This window comes from Ailuropoda melanoleuca, chromosome 5 (genome assembly GCF_002007445.2).
Source record: "Ailuropoda melanoleuca isolate Jingjing chromosome 5, ASM200744v2, whole genome shotgun sequence".
NCBI lineage: Eukaryota > Metazoa > Chordata > Mammalia > Carnivora > Ursidae > Ailuropoda > Ailuropoda melanoleuca.
In genome coordinates, this window is record NC_048222.1 from 40200581 (window position 1) to 40215026 (window position 14446).

Genomic DNA, 14446 nt, shown 5'->3' on the forward strand with positions numbered 1-14446 from the left:
ACTTATTCTCTACAGCATAATGAAAGCAGCAGAGTGAGGGCACCTGACTGCTGCTGCCTGGTCTAGTCACACAACCTTTCTAAAAAAGTCCTTTAATTTCTCTGGATCCTAGTTTCCTTATTTGTGAAATGGGAGCTTTGATGCTTATACAGTGGAAGAATCTCGGGTGCCTCAAATCACTAATTTTTCAGTCATTTCCCATCACGGTGTAGGGGAGCCTAAATGAGGTAACAAAACCAAGTGGTTTTGTTAAGTGTTAGGTACACGCAATGTGTTATGTTGTTACCCTTCTTGTGAGAATGACACCAAGCAAGAAGACGTCAACAGCTGAAAAAAAGGACAGAGCACCAGACTTGACATCAGAAGTCTTCGATTCCAGTCCTCCTCTGCACAGGACTGGCTGCATGCGGTCACTGTGGGCAGGTCCCCTCCCTCCCCTGGCCCCCAGCTTCCTCACTGGTACCAGGAGGGATCTGATTGAACAAGTTCTAAAGACTCTCTTCTGATTAAAAGACATTCTAATCTCTAAGTACAAGATAAGGCGTGTGAAAGAATTTGTCTACATACGTGCTAGAAAAACGTGAAAGCTCTCCTTCACCGGCTCAGAACCAAAGTACGTGCTATGGTCCGCAGGCTCTTCCAGAGCGTCTTTAAAGCGACTTCCAGGTCACGGAGTGTGAGTGTTGACAGAATTCTAGGATCAGTGGTTTTTACCACGGGACATCTCGAGGGAGCAGCAGTGGTTCCCCAAATTATCACTCACAGAATTTAGAGTTGACAGATGTCACGAGAAGACTGGCCCCTTATCTTTTAGATCTCAATTTACGAGATCTTAATTTATACACCACACCACTCAGTTACTCCTATCATATAACGCTGTTTGTTTCCATCTAAGGACTTGCTGTTGTCAAACACCTTCTTTAACACGTAGGCTCCATGAAGGGATTTTGTCACTTTCATTCACAGCCATGTTCCCAGTGACTAGCATGGCACGTGCCACATATTAGACACTCAATAAAAATTCTCTGAGTGGTGAATGAATAAATGACTGTATGTTACCTAACTTCATCCCTATTTCTCCTACAAAGCATTTCTTCTTAAGAAACAAAACAAAACAAAAACTTGAGATATGACATATGATTATTCAGTCACTACATAAACCGGGCCTTTTTATTCCTAAAGGGGATGAGTCCACAGAGGAGTCGGAAGGAGGTAGGGCTCTATCCATTAGAATTTTCTTCTTTGTATTGAATAGAAACCATGGGCTTTTTTTTTTTTTTTTTTTTTTTTTTGTCACGTTAGCTTCAGAGAGTTCAGCCTGCCAGTTGCTGAGCAGAAACTTGCCTCTCCTGACAATCCTTCAAATATCTGAATATGGGTTGTCAAAGGCTTGCTTTGTCTTCTCTTTATTTCTTTAGTCTTCACGCGAAGACTTTGTTGACTTAATGTGTTTTTTAAAAGTCCAAATTGTGCGTGTTTGGGTGCACACAAACACACACGATTTGGCCATGTGCTGTTGGAAAAACTTTAAAATCGGTCTGAAATCCATCAAAATAATAAAATGCTTAGCTGGGACTGCGAGCACCTGTTCCATCTTGTTTTGTCAATCTCATGGTTGTTCGGATAGCTCTCAGAACAAAGCAAGCTCAACAATGCCTCATTCAGTGGGAAACACTCACTTTGTCTGCCAGTTGCACATTGACTGCGATCACTGACAACCTTGGAAAATGCCCATTTAGGCATGGTAATCTGAGACAGCTGGATCCCTTCACAAACCTTGCAGCGGACTGAACTAGCCAATCCATCATCTCCCAAAGGTCATTTAATGGCTCCTTTCTGCAGTAAGTTACAAAAGTTTTAGATTAAAAAAATGACAATGGAAAAAATCAAGTTAAGACAGAATTACAGAAAGGGGAGTGAGAGCAGGGGAATAAGTGATGGAAACTGTTACATGCTCTTTTTCTCAACATTCTTCAATGGAAGGGAAGGAGGCCCATGACATGGACTCCAGACCACACTCCTGCCCCCTCTTCTATACAGTCTTCCACTGAAATTTCCTTGTTGTTTGGACCCTTCAGCTTTGATCCTTTTGCCTTCTGATGGTTTTCAGCAGAAACTTTTGATCAACAGGTAACATGTTTCACTAGATGGAGCAGGGACCAAACATATGATAAGGTCCAACTTCCACTCATGTTCTTGACAATAATTATAAAAAAAAAAAGGGGTGCCTGGGTGGCACAGCGGTTGAGCGTCTGCCTTCAGCTCAGGGCGTGATTCCGGCGTTATGGGATCGAGCCCCACATCAGGCTCTTCTGCTATGAGCCTGTTTCTTCCTCTCCCACTCCCCCTGCTTGTGTTCCCTCTTTCGCTGGCTGTCTCTATCTCTGTCGAATAAATAAAAAAAATAATTATAAAAAAAGGAGAGGAGAAAATGCCAGTATTTAAGTGGAGCACACCAAAGGCCAAGTTTTATGGTCTAGAGAAGCTGACAGCAGCTGCTCATAGGGTATCCAGAGCCATCCGTCACCCCTCAGACCAGGTTCATAATCTCCAAGGGCTAGAAAAGCAAACAAAGCCGCAGCTGAAGACCACTAGAGACAGCTGTGTCTCCGGGTGTTTTCATGTAGGGGGTGGGGGCAGGGATGGGTTCTTCCGTATATTTAGGGGCAGGAACCAAGTCTGGATAATGCTCATAATTCTTGTCACTTGGCAAAACCACCCAATACATGGATGAGGATGCTATTTCAAATGGAAGTTTACTCTCAGAGTAACTTTCTGGGGGTGGTTATCATTAAATGGAAGTGTTTCTAGAAGAGCCTAGAATACTGAAAGTTCCTGCTTTCAAAAAATGTGTTTACTGGGGCGCCTGGGTGGCACAGCGGTTAAGCGTCTGCCTTCGGCTCAGGGCGTGATCCCGGCGTTATGGGATCAAGTCCCACATCAGGCTCCTCCGCTATGAGCCTGCTTCTTTCTCTCCCACTCCCCCTGCTTGTGTTCCCTCTCTCGCTGGCTGTCTCTATCTCTGTTGAATAAATAAATAAAATCTTTAAAAAAAAATGTGTTTACTATGGTTTATCATCTGCCTCCCTCGTGTTGTAGGCTCAACGAGGAAAGGGAACGTGCCTGTTTTATTTACTAATGTAACCTCAGCACTTCAAAGTGTGTGGAGCATAAAAGGTGCTCAATAAATATTGAGGAATGAATGAATTCTAAAGCTCTGTTCATTTTACAGATAGGGAAGTGACACTTGGAGTAGCAAAATGGGTCCAAATCACACTGATTCCAAGTGGTGGTGCCAACCTATCTGGTTAATCCAAAGTCTGAGCATTTTAAGAGTTCGAGAATTAGGATGGCAGCCCTTGAATCTGAAAATCTTATCATAGGATGAAAATTACCCACTCTTCAGCAAACTCCTCCAGAAGCTTCTGTCCAAGGGTCCTGGGCTGAGTGATCCATGCCACTTTTTCAATACTTTTATTTTCATTTCACTTAGCTCTTTCTGTTTGCTTGTAAATGGAGATTACATTCCATTGTCTTGGTATCTAATGAGTCTTATCTAGCATCCATTAAAAAAAAATATATATATATGAAGGCAGTATGTTAAAAATGGGATATGTTCACAGGTTTTAACATTTCTATAAAACAAGGTGGTTCTATCCAACTATTTTTACCTTTTTTTTTAAAGATTTATTTATTTATTTTAGAGAGGCGGGTGTTGCAGAGAGAGTCTTAAGCAAACTCCATGCTAGCACGGAGTTGGGTGCAGGGCTCAATCTCACGACCTGAACCGAAACCAAGAGTCAGCCATTTAACTGACTGTGCCACCCAGGCACCTCAACTATTTTTACTTTCTATGCTTGGGAAAAATTCTATTATAGATGTCTACAGAAAATACAAAAATTTATCATTGCCCAGTAAAAACTCCGTATCTCTGGGCAAAACCACTGACATGTCCTTTAGAAAAACAGTTAGGTTTTGTTTTTTGGGGTTTTTTTGTTTTTTTGTTTTTTTTGGCTATAGGAATGCTAAAGAGGAGGGCAATCTCAAACAACATATAAATATTTCTCTCATTATAAAATTAAAATGAAAACATTTCCTTTGGTGATTTCTTCCCCTCTGTTTCCTCTACTCTTTCCTCCTGAAACTTGTGTTTTTCACCTTAGACTTTCTGACCTGGTTCTCGAATTTGCATTCCTGTTTGTTGTTGTTGTTCTCTGAAAGTTCCTTTGTTACAGCAGCCTGTTCTTGTTTCCTGAATGCAGTATTTTCTCTTATCCCTCTGAGAATACTATAGGAGCTCATCTGAATTTTTCTTCACTGCATAGTTTCCAAGGCCCTCCAAGCTGCTTTTTTTTTTTCCCCCATTTATTTTAGGTTTCTGTCTTAAAGGCCTTCCTCACATGTCTTGCCAAGAGTAAGGTGCTAAAAATCTGGCTGGAAACACTGTGCTCATTGGTGGAGCTTGCTGACTGATGTACCATGACGTAACATGAACCCCCGACATCTGGATCTGATTTCCTTAGAGAAAGTCTCTTCTGCCTGAAAGGTAATCTTGGCTGCCAGCATCCTAGGAACAGGGTGAGATGGGAAGGCTGGGAAGTCTCAACATTTACTGTTCACTGAATGCCTCTGTTCTTCAGTAATGGGACACAGGCTTCGACAGTGCCAGCTACCATTTATTTTACTTTTTCCAGAAAAGACCTCTACCTTCTTGTGTTGTGGCTGAGGAGTGGCGACTGTGCGCACACGCTGAGTTACGGGAAGAATCTGTGGGTCAATTGGCTTACATGCTTCTCATATGGCCTTAAAAATAATTCTTTTCTCTTTGGTCCCACCTTTGTGTCTGATTCCAGATAACTGGACCACCAATTCCTGAGCCTTTTCGGTGTTCTACCGGAATCGGGGTGCTTGTCACTTTCTTAACAGCTAGCGTAGGATTTCAGCATTCTCGGCGCTGCTAGGTTGTTTGCCACTGTCCATCTGTTTCCCCACACCCAAAATTTGGTTGCTGTAGTCTCCTTTCCCTTTTGATTTGTATTCAAAGCCTTAAAAAAAAAAATCCCTTTATGGTTATTTTTAGTGGAGACTGAAGTGAAAGTAGAAGGTATGGCACGTTCTGTGTTCCATGCTTTAACCAAATTAGTGGCCTTTTTGAACCAAATAGAAATATTTCAAGAGGTAATTCCTTTTAAAGAGAGGGGATGATGGCTTAATTTTCTCATTGTGACCTTTGTCCAGAAGCTCTGAAGTAAAGCTTCCATCAAAAGATGAGGACCCTGAGGCCCAGAGATTCAACGACTTATCCAAGGATCTACAGTTTATACTAACAGAGGTGGAATCTGAATCTAGGTCTATACTCCAGCAAAAGAAAACCCTTCTCCGCACGCAAAACATTTGTGACCTTCAGCAAACATTATGTATGCTTAAGTTAAAGGCTCATCAAACTTCAAACTCTGATTTTATTTTTAGAAATGGCTTTAAAACTATTACAAAAATATGGAAAAAACTGAGCCAAAAAGATTTCCTGAGTGCCCACTTAGGGGCAGTGGAATAGTTCCAGGGAGTGTAGGAGGTTTTGAGAGCATCAGATTTGAATGCTGTCATAAGGAACTCTGACATGCCTATAAATTATTACGGCACAAGGTGGAAAAGGCAGATGCCACAAGGAAGATGCAGATGAAGGTCAGAAGAAGAAGGTATTATTTTTTGCTGGAGAGATCGGAGCAGGCATCATGAAGGATGGGTATTTTAACTGTATCTTGGGGAGATGAAGAAAAATGGTATTCTGTGTAGGGTGAACAGCACAGCATTCCATGGATTTATTTTTAACTTGATAAAGGTGATTCTAAAACTCACAAGAAAAACTCTGTCGAAACAATAGAACTCATAAAAATTTTCAGAAGATGGTGTTACTTTGATGACAATGACCTTGTGTGGCTCTCTGAATATGTTCTTCACCTATCTAGAGACGTTTTTCTAAGCCATGGACCTTGCTTTCATCATTTAACACATCATTCAAACCACTTCAATAAAACAGGGATCATGCTGAAGACGGGTCTCAGAGGACTAGATGACACTCCAATTAACCAAGCACATCGAGCCAGATTGTTCTATGCCTCAGACTCAAGAGACTGGCAGAGAGAGGAGGCAAACAAAGGCAAAGAGAGTGAGGACCCAAGTGAAAAGAGCAAAATGCATGTGTTAAAGATGGGCTTTCTGTCTGACTCCTGCAGAAAAACCTGTCAGAAGATTATTCACCACCAACCTTAATAAGGTTTATAATAACCCGCCAGATAGAATCACAAACCAGAACATGTGCTTGTAAAGCATACTCAGTGAGAATAAGAACATTAGAGGACCGGCCTGGTGCCTTTTTAAATGTGTATGCATTGCTCTGGGTACTGCAAATGCGAGGCTGGAAAAGGGTGTATGCCGTCTTCTTTTTTTGACCCAAGAAGGGCCAACTGAAAAATCCCGCTTTTGCAAACATGTTGTGACTTAAATGACACAAGGATATGAATGGAATAACTAATTAGTGAAAACAACAGTGGGGCTTCTCTCCTCAGGCCATTCTGTGGGAGAAGAGATACACACTGAGCTGCCTGTGAAATGAAGAAATTGTGCCCAAAATGTTTTAGGTATACTCCTCTCCCCTAAGGATTAAATAACATCATCAAACTCGGTAAAACAGATCTCTTATCATGGACCAATTTTCCTTTTAAAGTTTAGCCCTGAAGTCTTGAATGGCAAACTGCCAGGGTGGATTGTCCTAAAAATCACCGAGTTGACTGAATCATCGCGAGCTTTCTAGAAGAGTCAAATATTCTGGGAAGCAGGATTAGTCTTCCTAGTTTGTCCTAGTTAAGTTCAGGAATTTTGTACCTTTGTTAGTGGGTCTTCTTTTCTCTTCTTCTTCTTCTTTTTTTTGTTTTTCATTTCCACTGATTTCTGTCGTGAAGGTTCAAGGAAGAAGAGCAATTCTACATGGATCCTTTTCCCCATTACAAAATGAGGCCACACAAACCCCACATATGGTGAGGGCCTTTATTTGGCTTCTTAATTAATCCACATGAGGAGAACTACAACACATTTAAAGATCTGAGTTGAAAACCATAAACAAAAAACACAGAAAGGGGCCAAATTCTTCTCATCTAGTAAAACTGCCATGCTCTAGTGAAGCTGAATAATCTCATTTCTTCCCCCTTCTTAAGGGTAATCTCCATGTTTCTGTTACTTGTGCCAACTCCAAACACTACACACAGCTGACAAAATCCTGGAAGAGACCCATCTTATCCCACAGGGATGCAGAACGGAGAGGAGCTGGGGCAGTTCTGGCCCTGGATAAAAGATAGTCTGATATTAAAGATTCTTTGCTTAAGGCACAAATGTACCTGTCTGTGACTTTTCTAATGGCACATTTTAGTGGCATGTAGCATCATCTTTTATGAACGAGTGTGCGAGAGGCCTTGTTATGACCCCCATGGGGACTGTGACAGCACATTAACGAGGGGAGAGCAGTATGATGAAGGCAAGCAAAGGTGAACCTCGCTATTTTAGAAGTTTAAAACAATGATGGCGAGTTCTGATTCCTGCGGCACCAAACCTCAGGGAAGGGTTGAGAGTTAATGGGATCTGCAGGGGGCAGGGGTGCTGCTAGCAGATGTGGAAGGGCTAGAAAACTCTACTTCCGATTTTGTGTCTATTTGATTCTTGCGTAATTTCAGAAAAATTCCTTTGCTCAGTTTCCTGTACTTTTATCCCATTTGTTTCTTTACCACCAGTACCCTAGGGGAATAAAATGACTCAAAACACCTTGAGGAAGGTACCCACACAGATAGGTAGTGAAATGGCCTAGGGGACAGCCTGCAGGCTCTGACAGTAGATCTCTCCTGAAGCATCCAGAGATCCACTTGGAGTGTGCTGGGCAATGAGGAGGGGCTCTTCCCCCTTTTCCTTCTTTTTCCCAGTGGCAAACTCTCTTCTAGACCAACCCAGCTCAACTGTCAACTCCTTTGAGAAACCCCGCCTCTCCCCCAGCCCTGGGGCTCAGGGTCCTCTGGAAACAGCTTCACTGAAGATGCTGGCATGCTGTTTGTTTCCGCGTTAGATGTCTGTCTTCTCTGTCAGAAGCTTTGTGTGTCCCCACTCTCCAAGGCCCAGCACACGGTAAGTGCTTAAATAGTAATTACTGAATGAATTAAGGTTTTTACTCTACAGGGCACACACCTAGAAAGGGAGTCTTGTTTTCAAAAGTGAGGATAAACAGAAGAGAAGCAATTCTTTGACGATGCTGACTATGTTTCAAAACACAATTTGTTATTCAGAATTTTAAAACGCTATTGAGATTTACTCTTCTCTCTATTGTGATTTTTTTTTTAAGATTTTATTTATTTATTTGACATGACAGAGACCACCAGCGAGAGAGGGAACAGAAGCAGGGGGAGTGGGAGAGGAAGAAGCAGGCTCCCAGTGAAGGAGCCTGACGTGGGGCTCGATCCCAGAACCCAGGGATCACGCCCTGAGCCAAGGCAGACGCTTAACGACTGCGCCACCCAGGCGCCCCTCTCTATTGTGATTTTAAACAGGATTTGCCACATTCATCCCAAGCAGACTGTGGTGAAAACAAAGTGCTTCTTGTGGACTAACTTCCCCATCCTCTTCAGGTAATATTCTCATTACATCTGCCCCTAGGGAAAAAGAACCTTGGGATTCTCTTCATCACTGAATTACTCACAATTTTTCATGTAGGGACTCAAAACCACTGACTCCCCTTCCCTATCACTTATTTTGTGTTACCTTGTACCCCAAATGAATTTGGTATAAAGCACACGCCCGAGTCCTTATGCTGTTCTCTAGTGGCTTACTGGTTTACCACTTGTGTTCGGTCATATGCTGTCACTTGCTTGTCTAGGGGGTCATGAGCTCCTAGCAGACAAGGACTGCAATCACACAGTTCCCTCTGAAAGCATTTAGTTGAACATCATGCAAGAACCCTTCCTGACAATCATAATCAGACTGCACCTGTACCGACATCATCTCCTCCTTCTGACAGAACATCCGGCACCTCACTGACCATTTGAAAACACAGGGAGCATTAAAACACCTAACCCTTTCCGGCCCTCACTCGCAACCCTCTGTCCTCTTCTGCTCTCCACTTCACCCCATGAGCCAACACATTCCTTCTGGCATGCAGGTGTTTTCAGACTTACTGTGACAATTTCCCACACAGTTCCCTAGACCTTAATCCTCCTCAATCTTACAAATTCAGTGAGTCTGTTTTCTTCAGTCTTCTGGAGACCATTCAGTAGTTTACCTCCAGGATAAATGAACATGATCGACAGAACTCCAAATCCATCAATGGCAACCTCCCTCCTTATACTATAGTCTCTTTTTAAATCTTTGCATCCCTAGCACCTACCAAAATATTGGCAGACATGTGTTTCAGTATGTGATATCAGTACATTATATGTATTGGGCATCTGTCTATCGACCTACCTACCTACCTATCTAGTTTAACAGATCTCCTTATTTCCATGCTTGCTCATCTATAGTCCATGCTCCAGAGAGCACTCAATGATCTTTTGAAAATATAATTCAATCATTTCCCCTCAGAGTAAAATCTAGAGTCCTTACCATGGCCTACAAGATAATATATGATCTAATCCCCGGCTACCTCTCTGAATGTATTTTTTTCCCATTCTTTTCCCCTTACTAACTCCACACAGGCTCTCTCCTTTCACTTCATCCAAGTCTCTGCTCAAAGGTTACTTTATCAGAAAGGATCACTCTGCTTTTTTTTTCTCCATAGGACTTGCCACCACCTGACAAATTATATATTTAGTTATCCTTCTGTTTTCTGTCCTCCTCATGCCCTACTCCATGAGAGTCAAGACTGGAGTGTCCTTTCATCACCATATCCCCATTGCCCATCTAACAGGCATTGCAGGAGCTCAAAATGAATGTGGAAGGAAAGAACAGTGAATCTTTATATGTGTTCTGAATCTTAAATCCATTAGTTACGCTCTCTCGTGGTTCTGCTCTGTACCGCATGTTATGTCACGCTAGGGTTTACCATCGTCCAAGTCACTCAGCTCTAGAGTTGATGCAGAAAGTTAAAGAAAGACAATGGACTGCTTAGAGTCACAGACTGTTAGTCTGGAAAGGGGCTTAGAGATCATTATCTTACAGAGGAAGAAATAAGGCCCAGTGAGGGACAGTGGCTTGCACAGCACACCTAGAAAACCAGTAGCAAAGGTGAAACTTCTATCTCTGTCTTTCATTCCCAATCTGGGATTCTTATCTCTATACCACCTACTTCTCAAATGCGCCACACTCCATCCGGTCACTTATTAAATGCCTTCAATAACAACGATTTAAACATGCAAAGGGAATTCACATACTGGCAAGGTCTCAGCTCCACAAATCAGAAGTTCTAGTTTCTTCCGAAACAAGTTACCTGAACCAGCCCTTCAGGATTTAGTTGGGAAACTCTGTTCTTGGCTTCTGTCCGCCATTACTGCTAAGGCCTCAGCTGGTGCGTGCGTGTTATACTTCCTCTTTGATTCTCTTTTGTGAAGAAGCAGAAGAGTATGGTTTAGCAAACACTGACTACTTTGGTTTTGCTTTCGATAGTGCGGGTGAATTGAGTCTAAAGATATTTCCTTATAAATCCAACTGCATTCATGCATTACAAAAATCACAGAGGAAGCATCTGACCCCCAAAAAAGGTGATAAAATCATGATTGGAACTCTATCCATGATCTTATCTAAGGAGTCCTTTCTAGTTTTTAAAAGGCCCTCCCCTCCCTGAATCAATGGATGTGAGAAACAATTCTTGAAGTACTGGTGAGAATCCAGACTCTATACTACTGTAATTCACACTGAGCTGACGTCCTTCTAATGGAAATTGTGTACATTTCCTTACAGATCAATAGTCATGGTAGAGAATCCTTAGCACAGCGTTCCAGTGGGGTTACATGTAGCACGCTAAGATGAAGTCCATTCTAAATACAGTGATAAAGAGTAAAGACGTTAAAATTGGGCTGAATACATACCCCTCATCCTCCCCCGGATTGTATCATGCCCCATCCGCCAACACATGAAATGACTATATGGAAGCAAGGTGTTTTTTTCTTTCTGAACATATAGAACTTATACATCCAAATGAGTAGGGCTATATTCTTTAAAGTAATCACCTCTGGAAGTCATATATGCATTCCGACAAGGCCACCGTTACACAGAACTTCTCTGGAATCTCTTTTATTATAATGCAGGCTCTCCAGACTTAGTGTGCATAACACGTCAATAATGCAGATTCTCAGAGATCTGGATTTAATTAGTCTAGGAGGGAGTCTGGGAACCTGTATTTTTAAGACGCTCTCCAGGAAAGTTTTACACGGGTGATGTGTGAGAAATAGCACCTCAGAAGAGTCTGTTCACAAGCCACTCAAGGATAACAAAAGGATTCTGGAGTTCAACTCAGTGTACACATACACGTAACACCTTGGAGGTTTGTTATTATTATTTTTTAAATCTTCATTCTTCCTGATACTAGAGTGGATATACATAGAAGCATCTACTTGTAAACAACATACCTCCATGAAAGAGATTCCTAAACTCCAGACATCAGAATGGATTCCATACTGCTCCCCTGAAATTCTTTCAGGCTGTAAGAAAACAGACGCTGGTGAGTTGATGTGAGCTACTCCAGGAAACACTAACGTGAGCTCAGCTAAGGCAGGGAGCCACCAACATTTTGTGGCACTTGATGAAGCACAAAACAATTTCGTGTGTGTGTGTGTGTACGCGCATGCACGCATAGGTATATTATACAGGTCACATACAGAAATGAGAGAGGTAATATGGATAGATATCATCTCACTGAATCCTCACAAAGCCCCTGTGAGGAAAACATTATTACCTCTATTTTACAGATAAAGAAAATGGAGGCTTAGAATGGTAAAATCATTTAGGCAAAGTCCTCAGCTAGGAAATGAGCTGAGATTTGGAGCCAGGTTCTCTCCCTCCAAATTCAGTGGTCTCAGCTGTGAAGTGACACACTACACAACATTATATAATGTTATCATTTAATTGCACTTTTGAGAGATGGGTCTGGATCACTAGGGATTCTATTATTTTTAATTTTTTAACTTCATTTGGAAATCGTTGCAAACTTACCAGAAAGTTGAAAAGCTAAGACTAATACGAAAAACATCCATATTTCCTTTGCCCAGATTTACCTACGGTTCAACATTTTATTCTATTTATCATGGTTTCTTTTGATATGGACCAAGGAACAGACTGAAAGGTCCATTTGGGACAACTGGTCCTCCACGGAAGACGTGTAGCAAACACCTGTCTAGAAAGCCACTACATGCACACTCTCTACTTCAACAAGAATAGTTTCATAGTGAAGTGGGTGCTGCCTGGTATCTCTATCCCTCCAGGATCTAGCATTCAGTATCGTACTTCACAAAAATCATTGGAATGAACACAGCAGCACACGAATAAGAGAAACCAAAGTCTCACAGAGATGGAATGGTCGCTCAAGGTTACAGAGCTGGACATGGCAGGGCTGGGATCATAACCCATGCCTCCTGGCCCTCGGGGCACCATTCTGTTCGTGGGTCCACCCCTGGAGTTCCTGGTGGCCACCAAGGGCATCAGCCTTCGGGAGCTTTCATGGGAGCCCTGAAGAATACCTGGGGCCAGGATCAGCCTGGTTCACTGCACATGGAGGAAGCAGGCATCCACCACTCACCAGCAGAGGATACTCCAGGGGAGTGGAAGATGTGAGCCAGGTGCTCTCAGGTGATTGGCACAGTCCTACATCTCGGGGAGCTGACTTAGCTGGGACCCAGAACTTTGTGACCTACTTTCTGCCCACACCTATCAGGCTACCTCAATATATTTACTCCTCCTGGGACCACGTGCCATAAAATTACATAAAGCCCTGTCCTGAGGTAGCAGGGTGGATTGTCTTATTTCCCTTCCTTTATTTATTTCTTTAATTTATAAAACCCTTTTCCTACCAAGAACAATTCTTCCCAAGGGCCAAATGTCATGTGACCATCTCTCCCAGGTGCTAAATAGACATGGTCATTCCAATTCCCTGGTACTTTTACTTTCACGTCCAAATCCCCTACACCCCATCATTTCTGAAGTTCTTGTTCATGCATGAATGAACCCGTTATCCAATTCCAGCTAGTTCAACAGGTACTAGGATGAGAGAAGCCAACTAGTTACAGGAGTATCATCACCAACACCAGCATCATCATCATCAAGACTACTGTGTGCATTTACTGAAGAATTTCCATACGCTTGGTATTAAGTGCTGTTCACGTATGTCTCATTTCAGATTCATAAACACCCATATTAGATTGCTCCTATTACCATGCCCTGTTAACAGATGAGGAAAAGGAGGCACAGAGAGGTTTAGTTTGCACCCACTATATAAAGACAGTAATAGCTATCACGTAATGACCAACTAGTATAGGCCAGACACTGGAGTAGATACTTTGCATCCTCTATGCCTCGGGACAATCTTGCAAAGTCAGATATAACTGCCCTTATTTTACAGATGTAAAAACTGAGGCTTCATGAGATTAAGCGACTTGGTCAAGTCTAGAGCTGTGGCTCAGCATTAGGCCTATTTGCTTCAGAACACAGCCAGGATTCAAACGCAGGTACGTCTGACTGCAAAATCAGGGTTCTTCCTAGTGTGTCAAACTGCCCCCTAACTTAGAAGTCAGAAGAGCCACACACTAATCTCGATCTGGTCAGTATTTCTCAAAACACAGTCTTCAATATTCATTTTTTTAAAAAAGATTTTGTTTATTCGACAGAGAGCAAGAGAGAATAAGCAGGGGGAGCAGCAGCGGGAGAGAAGCAGGCTCCCCGCCGAGCAGGAAGCCCGATGCAGGGCTCGATCTCAGGACCCTGGGATCATAACCTGAGCCGAAGGCAGATGCTTAACTGACTGGGCCACCCAGGCGCCCCCTTCAGTATTCATTTTAAAAAATAATTTCTCTGGCTAATTCTTTGGTATACTCAGCCTCAGTCACGAAACATTTCCACGTTCCCTGCAGAGGCAATTATGTGTCTTCCTCCTCTCTGCTTAGTGAACGTTTCTTTTATGAAAGCCCTGCTCGTGGGCCACCTGTTTTTGGTGAAACGGTTCTCTATTTCTCAGGAAGCATCACAAATTCTTGCCTCTGTCTTTCATGAAAATGTTGTTTGCATCTTTAATATTAATTCATTACACTGTGTTGTAATCATCCGATTACTAGCCTGTTTCTCCTAAGAGGCCAAGAGAGTGTCTTATTCATCTCATACCTAGTACCACGGCTGGCACACAGCCAGTGAGCAGTCAAGGTATATTGCCTTGAAGGGATGTAATATATGTTTACTACACGTTTGGTTTAAAGCATGTGCCTGTCATTAAGTC

The 14446-nt window shown here is 42.4% G+C and overlaps 1 protein-coding gene across 4 annotated transcripts in view; it reads right to left on the bottom strand.

Annotated features, from left to right (window-relative positions):
- Positions 1 to 14446, bottom strand: part of MAP2K5 (mitogen-activated protein kinase kinase 5) — a 253900-nt gene that overhangs the window by 96977 nt on the left and 142477 nt on the right. For all 4 annotated transcript variants that reach the window (XM_019809540.2, XM_002928839.4, XM_002928838.4 and 1 more), the window contains one exon: positions 11595 to 11666. In XM_019809540.2, coding sequence (XP_019665099.1) covers positions 11595 to 11666 — 72 coding nt within the window. The remainder of the gene's footprint in view (positions 1 to 11594; positions 11667 to 14446) is intronic.